The sequence below is a fragment of the Chenopodium quinoa genome, unplaced genomic scaffold, assembly GCF_001683475.1.
Source record: "Chenopodium quinoa cultivar QQ74 unplaced genomic scaffold, ASM168347v1, whole genome shotgun sequence".
NCBI classification, from domain to species: Eukaryota; Viridiplantae; Streptophyta; class Magnoliopsida; order Caryophyllales; family Amaranthaceae; genus Chenopodium; species Chenopodium quinoa.
This window is the reverse complement of record NW_018745448.1, coordinates 10,212,067-10,228,056: the sequence shown is the minus strand read 5'-3', so window position 1 is coordinate 10,228,056 and position 15,990 is coordinate 10,212,067. Positions and strand designations below refer to the sequence as shown.

The window sequence follows — 15,990 nt, the reverse complement described above, 5'->3', positions numbered from 1 at the left end:
TATTGATTGAGTGTTTGTTTGTTTACTTGGTCCCCTTCCTATAAATAGAAAATCGGGACTAGCTATCTTTCACAAATTAAATCGTACTCCGTATCAAGTTAAACTCACTAGCTGCCTTAAATCAGTTTATTGATTTAGCAATTCAATTATGAAGTGCAACATCAGCATCACGTTCATAGTTCTACTCTCAATAATTTTGGTAACTTTCTTATGTTTTATTTGCCGTACATACATTCCTTTCAAATTGTTTTCAATAATTATACTCCCCCCATCTTTAAATTATATTTCTGTTTTTAGCATTTATTCCTCACATAATAGAGGAAAACAGGAATGTAATTTAGAGACGGAAGGAGTAGTATGGAATTACTCTTACTTATGTAGTCTTTCATTAAATGATTAAGATTTTATTTTCTTTGAAAATTTAATGCCTAAAATAAAGCTTTAGTTATGTATGCAGTGATTGCAGTCCTTTCAAGAAAGATTTATTTTAATTCAAAAATTGGATACGCACTTACCAATGATTAATTAATTGAAATAATGTTAAACACTTAAATTCTTTAACAGATTTTTAAAGGTGTATATAGAGGTGTCAATTTGCATTAGATGTCTAAATTGGATTAAGGGATCGAGATCATGTCAGATTTATTTTAAATTTAAGTCATGAGAAATTATTGACACCGCTAAATCACTAATTACATCTTATTCAAATGATTTTTACTTATTTTAACAAGAAATAATTCAAGTGTAATTAAAGTAACATTAACATTCCATATTACAATACATACAGTATTTATTTTTATTTATTTTTATTTTTTTTATCTTGAGATTATTCCTAACTCATGTCTCATGATACCATACGATGAACAGTTAACAGGCCCGATTGATGGGAGGAAAGGCCCATCAGAGTATTGGACAGAGGTAATGGATAAGCAGCCCATTCCTGAATCTATCAAAGATTTTATAAATTCATATGAAGTCCACGAGGAAGGAGAAGCAGATAAAAGTCTCATCAAAGATGAAAATAATAATGAAGATTGTGACTTACATAATGATAAGCATGCATCTAAGAAGTTGACTGTAGAAAAATTTGAAACAAGCTCCAACCCTTTAATCTACCACCAAAATGATAAGCCAGAATCTAAGAAGTTAATTGCAGATGAATTTGACCCGAGCTCCAACATTTTATTCTACTACCAAAATGATAAGCCCGTGTCTAAAAAGTTGATTGCAGATGAATCTGAACCTAGCTCCAAAAAATTGGTTGCAGATGAACTTGAACCAAGCTCTAACCCTTTAATCTACCACCAAAATGATAAGCCAGAATCTAAGAAGTTGATTGCAGATGAATTTGACCCGAGCTCCAACTTTTTATTCTACTACCAAAATGATAAGCCTGTGTCTAAAAAGTTGATTGCAGATGAATTTGAACCTAGCTCCAAAAATTTGGTTGCAGATGAACTTGAACCAAGCTCTAACCCTTTAATCTACCACCAAAATGATAAGCTAGAATCTAAGAAGTTGATTGCAGATGAATTTGACCCGAGCTTCAACTTTTTATTCTACTACCAAAATGATAAGCATGTGTCTAAAAAGTTGATTGCAGATGAATTTGAACCTAGCTCCAAAAAATTGGTTGCAGATGAACTTGAACCAAGCTCTAACCCTTTAATCTACCACCAAAATGATAAGCTAGAATCTAAGAAGTTGATTGCAGATGAATTTGACCCGAGCTCCAACTTTTTATTCTACTACCAAAATGATAAGCCTGTGTCTAAAAAGTTTATTGCAGATGAATTTGAACCTAGCTCCAAAAAATTGGTTGCAGATGAACTTGAACCAAGCTCTAACCCTTTAATCTACCACCAAAATGATAAGCCAGAATCTAAGAAGTTGATTGCAGATGAATTTGACCCGAGCTCCAACTTTTTATTCTACTACCAAAATGATAAGCTTGTGTCTAAAAAGTTGATTGCAAATGAATTTGTACCTAGCTCCAACCCTTTAATCTACCACCAAAATGATTAGCCAGAATCTAAGAAGTTGATTGCAGATGAATTTGACCCGAGCTCCAACTTTTTATTCTACTACCAAAATGATAAGCCTGTGTCTAAAAAGTTGATTGCAGATGAATTTGAACAACCTAGCTCCAAAAAATTGGTTGCAGATGAACTTGAACCAAGCTCTAACCCTTTAATCTACCACCAAAATGATAAGCCAGAATCTAAGAAGTTGATTGCAGATGAATTTGACCGGAGCTCTAACTTTTTATTCTACTACCAAAATGATAAGCCTGTGTCTAAAAAGTTGATTGCAGATGAATTTGTACCTAGCTCCAACCCTTTAATCTACCACCAAAATGATAAGACAGAATCTAAGAAGTTGATTGCAGATGAATTTGACCCGAGCTCTAACGTTTTATTCTACTACCAAAATGATAAGCCTGTGTCTAAAAAGTTGATTGCAGATGAATTTGTACCTAGCTCCAACCCTTTAATCTACGACCAAAATGATAAGCCAGTATCTAAGAAATTAGTTGTAGATGAATTTGAACCAAGATCTAACCCTTTGATCTACCACCAAAATGATAAGCCAGAATCTAAGAAATCGATTGCTGATGAATTTGACCCGAGCTCCAACATTTTATTCTACTACCAAAATGATAAGTCTGTGTCTAAGAAGTTCAATGCAGATGAATGGCCCATGCTCCAACCATACTCTATAATCAAAATGACAAGCTACTATATAAGAGGATGATTGTAGATGAATTTGAACCGAGATCCAAACCTATATTCTACTACCATGGTTAGGAGTCCTGCTTAATTACACCCGTCTTGTTAAGATTGTTCCCCTCTTGCTTTTTAATGAGCTTATATGATGGGGTATTTATATTTTCATGCATTTTATTCAGCAATGTTTGTATGTACAAGATCTTTTTCTTTGGGAGAATTATTAATATATGTATCATTGTGTTTGAGTATTATGTTAAGCTCATGAAGGGTTTATCAGTTTAGCCTTTGTCTGGTATGAAATAAAAGCTTATTTGAATGTTTTACTAGTAATTTTAGTTTTTTTAACAACTTTGATGAAAAGCGCTAAAAAATAGCCGTCTTGCAATTGAATTTATGGGCGCACACACAAAATTTGTTTCTTACTCCGTAAAAAAGAGGATATCGGATATCCTTATTAGAAATTATGTACAGTAGAAATATTTTGTTTAATCATACTTTGTAGTTTATTTATTTATTATTCTTATTTATTTTATTTTTTTTACAAAGGGAATTTATAAAGCTTAAAATCCCGCCAAAAAAATAAAGCTAAAAATGTTATAAAATTAAAGAGAAAGTGGAGAAAGCAGAGGATCGGAGATAATAGATTAGTCACATTATTCTATTGAGTAGGGAACATATATATACATATACAATAACTAGGGTTTTCTTAGAAAATACTAAACCCTAAATATAGAATATTCCAGAGTGTACAAGAATATAATGGGCATCCACAAATATTTTATAACACTCCCCCTTGGATGTCCATTATCGAAAATTGTTAAACTGTGCCTCATTAAAACCTTACTACGAAAAACCCTATGGGATAAAAACATAGTGAAGGAAAAAGATTACATAATTCTTCGTAATACGTTTGCAATGCTGCTTTATTAAAAACCTTACCAGGAAAAACCCAATATGGGAAAAAACCATGGTCAAGGATAAAAGAGTACAACGCATATTTTTCTCCCTTTGATGAATACATAACTTGAAATCTTCTAGTGCAATAAATCTGACGTGATATGATTCGTATGTAGTAGAATACCATTTTTTGATAATTGATGCTTTCAAATTGAACTTGAATCTTCAAATTTTCACATAAACTTACTTAGATGACTTCATTTCTTCATAAGTGTGGAAATAATACAAGTGTTTACCACTATTTCATTCGATATTTTTTTTTCGAATTGTCATAGTAATTAGATGCATGCCTTCTTCCGGAGGTCATTATACACTACAAAATGGTGATCAATAATTGATCACACTATCCAAACATAATTTCATGACAACACTTGATATCATCATATATATATTTCATTTTCCAGTATCATATGAATTAAGAAATTAAACTAATTACATATTTTGCTCATGGCTCTTCTAGACCATAAGAATATTATTCTCTCTCAATGATATCACAATGTTATTATTTAATTCGACTTTCATGTTGTAGATGAGAGTTCGCCAATGTAGAGGCCGATAGAATCTACAAACTCAAACTTCAAGTTGAGATATCAATGATTTTGTCACATTGACTTTTTAGGAAATAATAATTGCAATATTCAAGATATAAATTGTAATATGTCGTATATAAAATATTCAGAAACTATTCATACATGATTCATAATATGCTATTAAATCGACGCCATTAATATTTTTCATCACAACTCTAAGCCCGTTGGAATATAAACTTTCTTTGCAAGTTCCCAACGATGTTGACAATATGCTTTACTATACCTTAGATTGCCTTAGATAAACATTCACACGTACCACAATTATTATTATTATTATTATATATATAGAAATTAATTACGCATGCTATATGAGATAAAAAAAATGATGATAAGATATTTAACAAAACATACGATGAGTAATGCATCTAAAAACTTCCTACACATGCAATAGGTATCCATTAACCTATGACTCACACATGCACGGGGATATAAGACTCAAAATAATGCAACACTGTACAGTGTGGATTTAAAAATCCATATTTCATTGGACTTCAGGTCCATAATAAACTTATGATCATTATCATTATGTCGACATCAAAATGTACATATATTTCATATCCCTTATTCACTCATCTATTCCATTATGCATATGCATATTATTAATCAATTTCATTGTGCACCAGTATCATAAAATTCCTTTAACGTACGTTCCGCATGATATTTTACTATGATATCTGAATACATTTCTCATTGGTACCATCACAACTTTTCTTATATCATAGGTCATCTATTATAATAATTCAGATATCTATACCACTTTTGGGGTATTTCATACACTATGGTATTTATATGTTATTACACTATTAAAAGTGTTGGTTACACTATCTTTCCATATATTATATCTATTAGGCATATCTTTATTTGGAACCGATCATACAACCTACACTTCAGGTGTAGTGATTCAAGTATTATTGGCAAGATATTATCTCAATGTATACACATAATTAATATGACCAAAATTTATCTTCAACGCTATGAAACATGAGTCATAACTAAATACAAATCAAATTATAAATTTGCAACATATATTGATAATATATAGACAAAAGTTGGCATATAACTTTTCAAACTACCATTATAGGGATCATAATTATTATTTATTTATTTAATTTTTCCAACCTTTTCTAATTCGTTCTTCTCCCTCTAATTTGGTAAAATATCTCATTTATAGGGGCATCTTATTTTATACCAACTTAGTAGACAAATTTACATTAATAAAATTCACTTTATTAGGAGGATCACAATCAAAATTTATTTCTCAGAAGATTTGTGTTAAACTAGTTCTATCTCTTGTGGATAACAATTTCAATGAAGAATCATTTCTTCATTAACTTTACATTGCATGTGTATTTATTATTACCTTTTCATAATATCTTCTGGAAAAACAATGTCAATGGGGAGACATGTGTTGTGCAGTTGTACGTTTTTCCTTCTCTTCAAATTTCTTATGTGCTCACATATAATAGCCATAATCAAAAGAATTGTTTTACAAGCATAAATCAGTTGTTTGTAATTCTACTGAGTGGTGATCTTCTGGATCTTTAAAAATTTAGATAGTGTTTTTTGGTGAGTTTCTGGTCACCTAATAGTTGATAATAATATATAAGTTATTTTGGTGAATTTCTGATCACCTAACACTATTTTATATAAAAAAAAAATCAAAACCTATTAACTCTTGAAATTTTCATCAACACAAATTATTATGAATCACAATCCAAATATAGCTCAATATCAATGTTATGTCTTGCCATTCAATTCATTTCTTATATCTAACATAGAGAGAGCGTCAGCACATCATCAAATGAAACTTCAGGTTTCCATAACGGGTAATTATTAAACCCCAATGGCCTAATTTAATTATCACATCCAATCACTTCTCTAAATTTGAACTCTGGTCAATTTTCCAACACTAGTGATCACTTTATAAAACTTACTTTTATACCATGAATATGATGTGATATTATAACACCAACATGTGTTTCTTTATACAATTGACAAGACAATTAATCAATAATTTATTTAATAATTACTCATACTCTTCTGGAGTTTTAACTATAAACTTGATATATGCTAGTCTTGTTGGATATTTCATTTCGAAGATACTTAATTATCCTTAGATTCTATATATTGATCTATCATACTTCAGACACGCTATAGGTTCATCAGCAATTGGTATTGTCCTTTTGGCCTGGGACATCAATTTTAATTGGAGCATTTACAATTAGTATATGATCAATGACATTTACTATATCCATCTTTAGGATGATATCATTTCAAAATATTTAATTAACATGTGGCCACTTCTATTAAATAAATCGTTGATTTTTAAGTTAATGTATATATCTAACTGACCATAAATATATTTTATTATCTATGTGCAAGGATTACATAAAATAATGGAATGAATATAATCTCCCCCTAATCCTTGCATATGGGGCATAAAATGAATCCAACATTAAATCTCATCCAAATTTTCACTACAACAAAATAAAACAAAGGTAACAATGCAAAACCATTGTCTAATATAAAAAAAGTGTTGCCTTGTAGCTAAGACAACACATATGAGGCGTAATTTATGCCCCCGTTGTCTATTCATAAGGCAACACATTCTTATTCAAAGGCAACAATTTTGATAGCTTAGGTAAAATGATACATAAGGCAACACTTTAACAAAAACAACAAATGAAAAATGTTGTCATCTAAGAAGATAATTCAAAAATGTTGTCACTCCCAAGCATTTAGTAGTTGGTAGGGCTCGAACTTGTGACCTCAGAGTCACAAGGTGAGTTCCCCACCAACTCTACCAAACTTGCTCATATGTATATGTATATGTATATGTATATATGTATATACACATATACATATACATATACATATACATATACATATGACCAAGATAAGCGGTCTCAATTTTGAGAAAGTTGAGATTGCCTTTATGAGAAAAGCGGTCTCTCTTTTCAGAATACTAAGACCGCCTATCTTAATTAGGCAATCTTTATTAGAGCAAATTGAGACCGCTTTTTAGGTATAACAGGTCTCTTTGGTCTCATTTTAAACAAAAATAAATAAAAAATAAACGAATTTAATTTGATTTTTAAAATTTAAATTACAATATATAAAATTGTTGGAAAATTACAAGTATCAAATACAGAAAACTTAAAAATAATGTACTCTAAATTCGTATATAAATTATTGTAATCAGTACAAAAATAATTACATTAACATATAAAATGTAGCTAATCTTAAGTACTCCAACTTCTTCTTCTCCTTTGTTTTGAGATTTATTTTTTTGTTTTTTTTTGTTTTTTTGTGAAATCAGCATATTTGTCAAAGCAAAAACCACATAATTAATCAATAATAATTAAGATTATTAAGAAAAGTTATAACTAGTGAGTATAAGATTACAAAAGATTAACTCACTAAAGTGTCAATTGTTAACAAATTCAGAAAAGATTAATTGATATATAAATAATGAGTAAAAGATTAACTCACTATTCATAAAAATTCACGAATATTCTTTGAATCTAAAAGAAAGATGAAAATAAAAGACATAGAAGATCAAGACCCATATTGTTAAACAAATCCAAAAAATATGTTGATAGTTGAGAGTCAAAATCGATCAATCCATACGCAAGTAAATAAAAAAAATAATCATTAAAACAAAACAACTTACCATTAAAACGATGAACACTAAACAAAAGCAAAATCAAACAACAGATCTACAATCAATGCGGACTCTTGCGGTGGAATATTGCAATTGTTAGTGTTTGCATGTCGTTAATACCTAAATAAACCCAAAATTAGTGAAATTTCTCAAAAATCTAAACAATCAACAACATCGGAGATTCTATGGTATATGATTATACTCAAAGAAAATTACTACAGTATGATTAAATTTATTTACTAACTCCGTTACATATTAGTTGCAACTTTTACTAAAACGGGATGCTACACATTAGTTGCAACTTTCCATTTTTTTCCTTTTTAGTAAGTTTTTTAAAATGAAAGGACAAAAATGCCCTTACTAAAAAACTCATAAACACAATTAACTACCTAAATCAGATTTCATTAAACTCTTAATCTAAAATCTAACTTAAATATATATCAAAACAACTCAATTTCAAAATTTATTCAACTGGATAACTTCATAACTCCCACGAAATTGTGAACAAATTCTCAACATTACTGTCGCCATCCCCGTTGCCGCCGCATCTACCGGGCCACCACCAACAACGTCGCCACTGCTTCTACCAGGCCACCACCAACAATTCACTCTTCTTTTTTTATTTAAAAAAAACAAATGCTTAGATCTGATGATTTGAGGGGTAAATTGGCTAGTTTGGGGTGGTTTCAAGGTGAATAAGGGTAGTTTTGGGTTGGTTTAGGGTGAGTGTGGGTGGTTTTGGGGCTGAATTAGGGTGGTTGTTTCGGGGTGGTTTATGGTGAGTGTTGGTGATTTTGGGGTGGTTCGGTTGAGAGGGGTTGGTTTCGATGCGATTCGAGTTGAGAGGAGGTGGTTTTGGTGTCTTTTGGGTTGAGAGGGGGTGATTTTGAGGTAATTCGGGCTAAGAGAGGGTGGTTTTAGGGTTGTTCGAGGTGCGTGGTGGGTGGTTTCTGGGTTTTTTGGCCTGAGAGAAGGTGGTTTTAGGCTGCTGTTGGGCGTTTTTGAAGTGGCTACTGTTGGGATACAGTTGCGGGGTGGCTGCTATTGGTGGTTTCGTTGTGATGCTGCTTTGGTGGTATTCAATATATTAATTATCTTTACTTTCTCTATCAACTCCTACACTTAATAAATTCATTAATAAGCTATTATTAAACTTTGTCTTAAAAACCGTGTCAAGGTGAAAGTTGCAACTAACTTGAAACGGAGGTAGTAAAATCAATTTGCATTACTGTAGGCGTCGTTCGAAATGCGCCTACGTTAAGCATGTGTGAATATTCTTGGCAATCATAGGAAGTGGGAATTGACATAATGCGATAAGGGACACGATTAGGGACAAGGAAAGTAGGGAGCCGACAACAAGTTTTTAAGGAACTTGTAAACCGTTCACGGATCATAAAAGACAACCACGAATAAGGGACAACGATAGGCAACAACGATTGACCCGTGAAGGTTACACCCCATTCATAATCCATGAGATTACTAACTCCATATGGTTCGGAACCACGAAAGGAGGATCGGGGATGATGGTACGAAGTGAGTCATGGAGTCACATTCGCCCGTATTGGCCTCTACTCGATTCTTATAGTGAAAAGTGATTCCTGCGATCTCAAAGGCATGCAAACAAAATATTCAATTTGCTCAAAACTATTATTAAGCTAAATTGGTTGAATATTAATGCAACATATTATTCTAAAATATTGTGATCACTTTAATTAATAACAAGATTAAAAAGGAACCTAAACCGGTTGTCCAAATTATCTTATTAGGCGTGATTTTCAATTACATATTCCCTTTAACATGCAATATGGTGATCAATAAATATAATAAAATAAACATTAATATTGGAAGCAATTCAACAATAATAGCGTTAGTCAAATAAAATATAAAATAACCTAATCATGATACTAGCAATAAGAAAATAAAATAAGAGTAATTAAATTAATTAATAATTACTCACATTTCGCGCGTTCCTTTAAATTGCTACATCATGAATAAACTGTTAGTAACTTCAATAAAAATAATAAAGTAAATGAAAATTAAATTAAATAAAAAGTAGAATTGATTTGGTCCAAACCCTCAGTTATTTGTACCTTTCACGCCTTGGTTTAAGGACGGAACCTCGGGTTAAGTATAGACTCCTTGGAGTGCTTAAGGGAATTATTATGTAAGAATAAGGAGGCTAGAAATTAGGTTAAAGAGGGAGAAGAAAATGATTTTTGGTGTAAGGTGAGAGAGAATGATCATTGGTGCCCCGAACTGCAGAAAAGGGGGGTCCTATTTATAGGGAAAATGAGCAGAGGGAACACGCGGAACCCTAAATAGATAAAAACCCTAAAAAATAATACCGTGTCACGGCAAAGAGCACCGTGACACGGTGACAGGCACCGTCAGACGGGGGAAGATCCCGTGACACGGGGAAAAACTGAGTGACGCGGGAAATAATTAGGTTACGGGAAGTGAAAACGCATTTAGGGATTACGCGGAGAAAACACGGAGCAATCCCGTGGCACGGGATGTGCACCGTGACACGGGAATAAATTCCATGACACGGCATTGTCCACCGTGACACAGTACAGTATGCCGTGCCACGGTGTAAAAAGTACGCGGAAATTACACGGAATATCCCCGTGTCACGGAATGGGCACCGTCACGGGAAATTGCACCATGACACGGTGCAAAATCCCGTGACACGGGAGAAAATTGTGCAGAAATACAAAAATGGGCACCGTGTCACCGGAATCAGCCCCGTGACACGTCAGCTTTTGCCGCGTCGCGACATTTTTGCTGCTGCGCGGTAATTTCAGTTTTTTACCCGTTTTTAAAATAATCATAACTTTTGATCCGTAACTCAAATAAGGCATATAATATATCATTGGAAAGCTTATCAAGTCTAATTTCCAACCCAATTAGATTCAAGTCAAAATGATATGTAGATTTCAAGATATGGCCGTTTTAGTGGAAGGGTGTCGGTTTTAGGCCGAGTTTAGTGTTTTTCTCATATCTTTTTCGTTATAGCTCGGAATTGGGCTTATGATATATGGTTGGAAAGATTTTTTAAAGGCCTATCTAATAAAATAATAATTGGATCAAAATTTTATAGCCATAAAATTATTTTCTCTCAGTTTTGCGATGTGGACACGAAAAGTGGAAAATAGGTTATGGTTTAGGGAAATGAGCTAGAAATTGGATTGGTTCATGAAATATATTGGGTAGAAGATGGATTTAATCAATCCAAATATTAAATACTCAAATTGACCAATAATGGTGGTAAAAGGTTGTTCATCATCGGGTTTGGTTTTGGGGAGACATTTTTAGGTGTCTACAATTACATAACTAGTTCAAATCATTTTACAATTCTCATGTTGGACGAATTTAGTCACCAGCAAAAATGTCAAACTAGAAATTCTCATATTAATCTCAAGTATCACCCTACAAATCAACATAATTATAGCTTAGTATCAAATAACAAAATTAGAAGCCTATCATACCACAAATCATCACCTTGTCTCTAATGATTTTTTGCTTGACTCACTTCCGATGTCGTCTTCTCTGAAGTGATTGTCTATTTATGGTGGATTTGATAGAGCGAGGTGGATACGGGTCATTATTTTCACTCGACTTGGTCGAATATAAACCGGGTGAGGAGAAAGATTAGGAGGAAGTAGATTATGGTGGTGGTGGTGAATTCATTTGTTGGGAAGAGCAGTTGGAGAGAGAAAGAGGAGGGAGAGAAGGAGAAGCATTAGGAGCGGCGGGATGAAGGTTTGTGAATTATTAGGGTTTCATTTCCTTTTTATATTACTAGTTTTGTGCCCCGTGCGATGACCGGGATGTTTATTAAATTTTGAGATAAATTTTAATCTATATACTCCCTCCGTCCTAAAAAGAACGACCCATTTGGCCAAAGTCCCAAAAAGAATGACCCATTTGCATTAAATAACACCAATTTGCAACAATATTTGTGCAAAATTAGCTTCCCCATATAAAAAATTTCATTTTCCATGTTATTTTATTACTTTCTCTCTCTATTTTTTTTACAAACCCCATGTAAATTTATCTTTCCAATATACTTTTACTTCTTTTTACTTAACTTCCTTAATACCCGCGTAATCAACCCAAATGGGTCGTTCTTTTTGGGACAGATGGAGTATCAAATTTCAAAATAAATCTGATCTCTAAATTTCTAATACAAAATTAGTTAGAAAATGATGTGCTTTTGTGATGATTTAAACTATGTAGTAGTAGGGCATGTAAATGACTAATAATAATATTGGTATTTTTAAAAAAGTTATAATCTAATATTTTTTTGAATAAAATTAAAATTAAATTTATACATTTGAAATATTGGTATTTTATCGAAAATAAAACTCTCAACTAACAATTTTATCTTAAAATTCTATCCAAATTTGATTGAAAATAGAATTTTAAATTATTTTTTTATTCTATGAAATCTATCTAAATATATCCAACGTGGCATGACTCTTGGCGAATATTTAGAACGCCAAGTGTCGCAATGTCGTGGCCTGTGTAAAATTTTAGCTTTATATATTAGTTATATGATATTTGTAGATTAGGGAGACCGGTTAAGTTGTCACGGGTCTCTCCTAATAAGTTTTTCAATTTTTTTTTATAAAATAATGAGAGACTAGTTATGTACTGACGCAGGTCTCTCCTTTTAAAATTTAAAATAAAAAAAAATTAAGAGAGACCTGTTATGTACTAACATAGGTCTCTCCTATTTAAATTAAAAATAAAAAAAAATAAGATATACCTGTTATCTATATTAAAAGGTCTTCGTTTAATATTCACCTCTTAAGACAATACCAAAGAGACCTGTTTTTTGTAATATTGGGTCTCTTGAAACAAAGAGACCAGTTATATACTAAAACAATCTCTTATTACGGTCTCTTTTTGAGCATTTTTGTAGTAGTAAATCAAACATAAACAACCTTAAATATATAACCAAATATGTTGTATAAGAAGGATAATTGCTCAACAAAATATAAAATTGCTTTGAAGATTGTAACAAAGTGCCTACTCTATACTCACCAAAGCCAAGTGATAAAGTGGGATTCAAGGCCAACAATTGTCAGATCAAATAAAACAATAATACTTTACCTTTTATGAAACTCAAATCTATTACTCCCTCCGTCCCCTTTTGAAAGGCACTTTTGGTAGAAAATCACGAGAATTAATAAACATAAATAAGAAGTAGCAAAACTAAATTGAAAATGTAAATTTACATTGGGTATGCAAAAAAGTTGAGATAGAAAGTAATTAAAGTACACGGGAAAGTAAAATTTACATGGTAAAGTTAAATTTGCACAAATATTTTTGCAAATGAGAGGGAATTTTGGTAAAAAATAATAATATTAATGGTACTTGAAAAAAATAAAACGTGACTAACATTTTGGGTCACAAAAAATGACATAAGTTGACTATCAAAAAGGGACAGAGGGAGTATAAATTATAGAAAATAGTTATTTGGCATTACTATTGAACTGTAATTGTATTAGATGTACCTTTACTAGTGCCAAATGTATAATTTGCAAATTTATCACTTCAAAAACTAGCTCTTGTACACAAATATTTGTATGTGTCTGGTCACACGGTGTGGCCAGCCACAATTTTTATTATTATTATTTTTTAAATGTCACAACTCTTCTCTCTCCTCTTTTCTTAGCTTCTTTTTCAAGCCAAACAACACATCACCAAAAACCATTTTTCTACTCCACCCATTTACTCTTTTCTATTTTCTTAGATTCTTCTTCAAGCCAAACCACACATCACCAATGACCATATCTCTACTCCACCCATTTTCTCTCTCCTCTTTTTGCCAAATTGCTGTAATTAAAGATCAAAATTGTAGAAATTGGGTGTCAAATTGCTGTGAAAAATTGTGATTAATTATCCTTAAGATCATCAACAACATTTGAATTAGTGAAATCGATGAGAACCAAAGAAATTTGAGCTCGTTTTCTTCGTGGAATCTTAGATCGAACATTCTACGTCAAAAATTGTAGGGTGTTACTGGTTTAGCAGGAGTTACTTGTAGGGTGTTACTGGTTTGGTCGGGGGTTACATGTAGAGTTTTACCTGTTTGGTCAAGGGTTACATGTAGGGTGTTACTGGTTTGGTCAGGGGTTACTTGTACGGTGTTACTGGTTTTGGTCAAAGGTTACTTGTAGGGTGTTACTGGTTTGGTCAGGGATTACTTGTAGGGTATTACTGGTTTTGGTTAAGGGTTACTTATAGGGTGTTACTGGTTTTGGTCAAGGGTTATTTATAGGGTGTTAACGGTTTAGTATGGGGCCTACAAGCAACTCTTGAATAAGTAACAAGTAACCATTGAATAAGTAATTCATACAAGTAACCTTTGAAGTAACTGTAGACACCTAAAAATGTCTCCCCAAAACCAAACCCGATGATGAACAACCTTTCACTGCCATTATTGGCCAGGTTGAGTATCTAATATTAAGATTTCTTAAATCCATGTTTCTATTCAATACATTTCATAAACCAATCCATTTCCTAGCTCATTTCCCTAAACCATAACTTGTTTTCCTCTTTTTGTAACCAAGATAAACTGATTTTGTGGCCTAATAAATTTTATCCAATTATTATTTTTTTGGATAGGCCTTCAAATAATATTTCCAACCATATATCATAATCCCAATTCCGATTTAAAACGAAAAATATATGAGCAAAATACTAAACTCGGCCCAAAATCGACACCCTTCTACTAAAACAGCCATATATTAAAATCTACAAATGATTTTGACCTGATTCTAATTGAGTTTTATATTAGACTTGATAAGCTTTCCAATGATATATTATATGACTTATTCCAAGTTATAAATCAAAAGTTATCATGGTTTTAAAAACGCGTACAAAACTGGAATTACCACGCACAATGTAAAAACACCGTGTCATGGAAAAATATGACGTGGCACGGTTCCTGGTGCCGTGACGCGGTAATTACCAACGTGTCACGGTGATTTTTTTCCATTTTTTCCGCATGAAAATCCACCGTGTCACGGGAATAGTTACCGTGCCGCGGGAGTTTACACCGCGTCAAAGTAAAATTTCCCGTGTCACAATGCCCATTCCGTGACACGGGGCTATTCCGTGTTTTCTCCGAATAAACCCTTTACGCGTTTTTATCTTCCATAGGTTAATTATTTCCCGCGTCACTCCAGATTGCTCCGCGTCACACTAAATTGTGTCGTGTCGCGGCATGCTTTGCCGTGTCGTGGCAGTGTTTTTTAGGGTTTTTATCTTTTCTAGGGTTCCGTGTGATCCCCTACTCATTGCCTCTATAAACACCCCCTACTTTCTACAGTTTGGGGCTCAAATCATTCTCTCTTCCTCTTTTTTACACCAAAAATCATTCTCTTCTCTCTCTCTCTCTCTCTCTCTCTCTTATATTCTAAGCCTTAAATCTATATTTCTAATTGCACCAATTTTCCCTTACGCACTCCAAGGAGTCCATACGACACCCGAGGTTCCGTTCTTAAACCAAGGTGTGAAAGGTACAAATAACTGAGGGTTTGGACCAAATCAACTCTACATTTATTTAATTTGATTTATATTTTTTTATTGAAGATACTAACAATTTATTCATGATGTAGCAATTTAAAGGAACGCAAGGAATGTGAGTAATTAATTAATTTAATTATTTATTTTATTTTAATATTGCTAGTATCATGATTAGGTTATTTCATATTTGATTTGACTAACGCTATTATTGTTAAATTGCTTCCAATATTAATGTTTATTTTATTATGATTATGATCACCATATTACATATTAAAGGGAATATGTAATTGAAAATCATGCCTAATAAGATAATTTGGACGACCGGTTTAAGTTTCTTTTTAATCTTAATGTTTAACCAAGTGATCACAAATATTTTAGAATTATGTGTTGCATTAATATTCAACCAATTTAGCATATTAATAGTTTGGAGCAAATTGAATATTTTGTTTGCATGCCTTTGAGATCGCATGAATCACTTTTCATTATAAAAATCGAGTAGAGGCAAATACGG

The 15,990-nt window shown here is 32.4% G+C and overlaps 2 protein-coding genes across 2 annotated transcripts; both read left to right on the top strand.

Annotated features, from left to right (window-relative positions):
- Positions 1-784: 784 nt before the first annotated feature.
- Positions 785-2,044, top strand: LOC110713694. Its single transcript, XM_021892150.1, has one exon. It carries the CDS (start codon positions 847-849, stop codon positions 2,023-2,025), a length of 1,179 nt encoding a protein of 392 aa, XP_021747842.1. The 5' UTR covers positions 785-846; the 3' UTR covers positions 2,026-2,044.
- Positions 2,045-2,092: 48 nt separating this feature from the next.
- LOC110713789 lies at positions 2,093-2,754 on the top strand. The gene is made up of 2 exons (XM_021892233.1): positions 2,093-2,114; positions 2,165-2,754. Exons 1-2 carry the CDS (start codon positions 2,093-2,095, stop codon positions 2,752-2,754), a joined length of 612 nt encoding a protein of 203 aa, XP_021747925.1.
- The last annotated feature ends 13,236 nt before the right edge of the window (positions 2,755-15,990 follow it).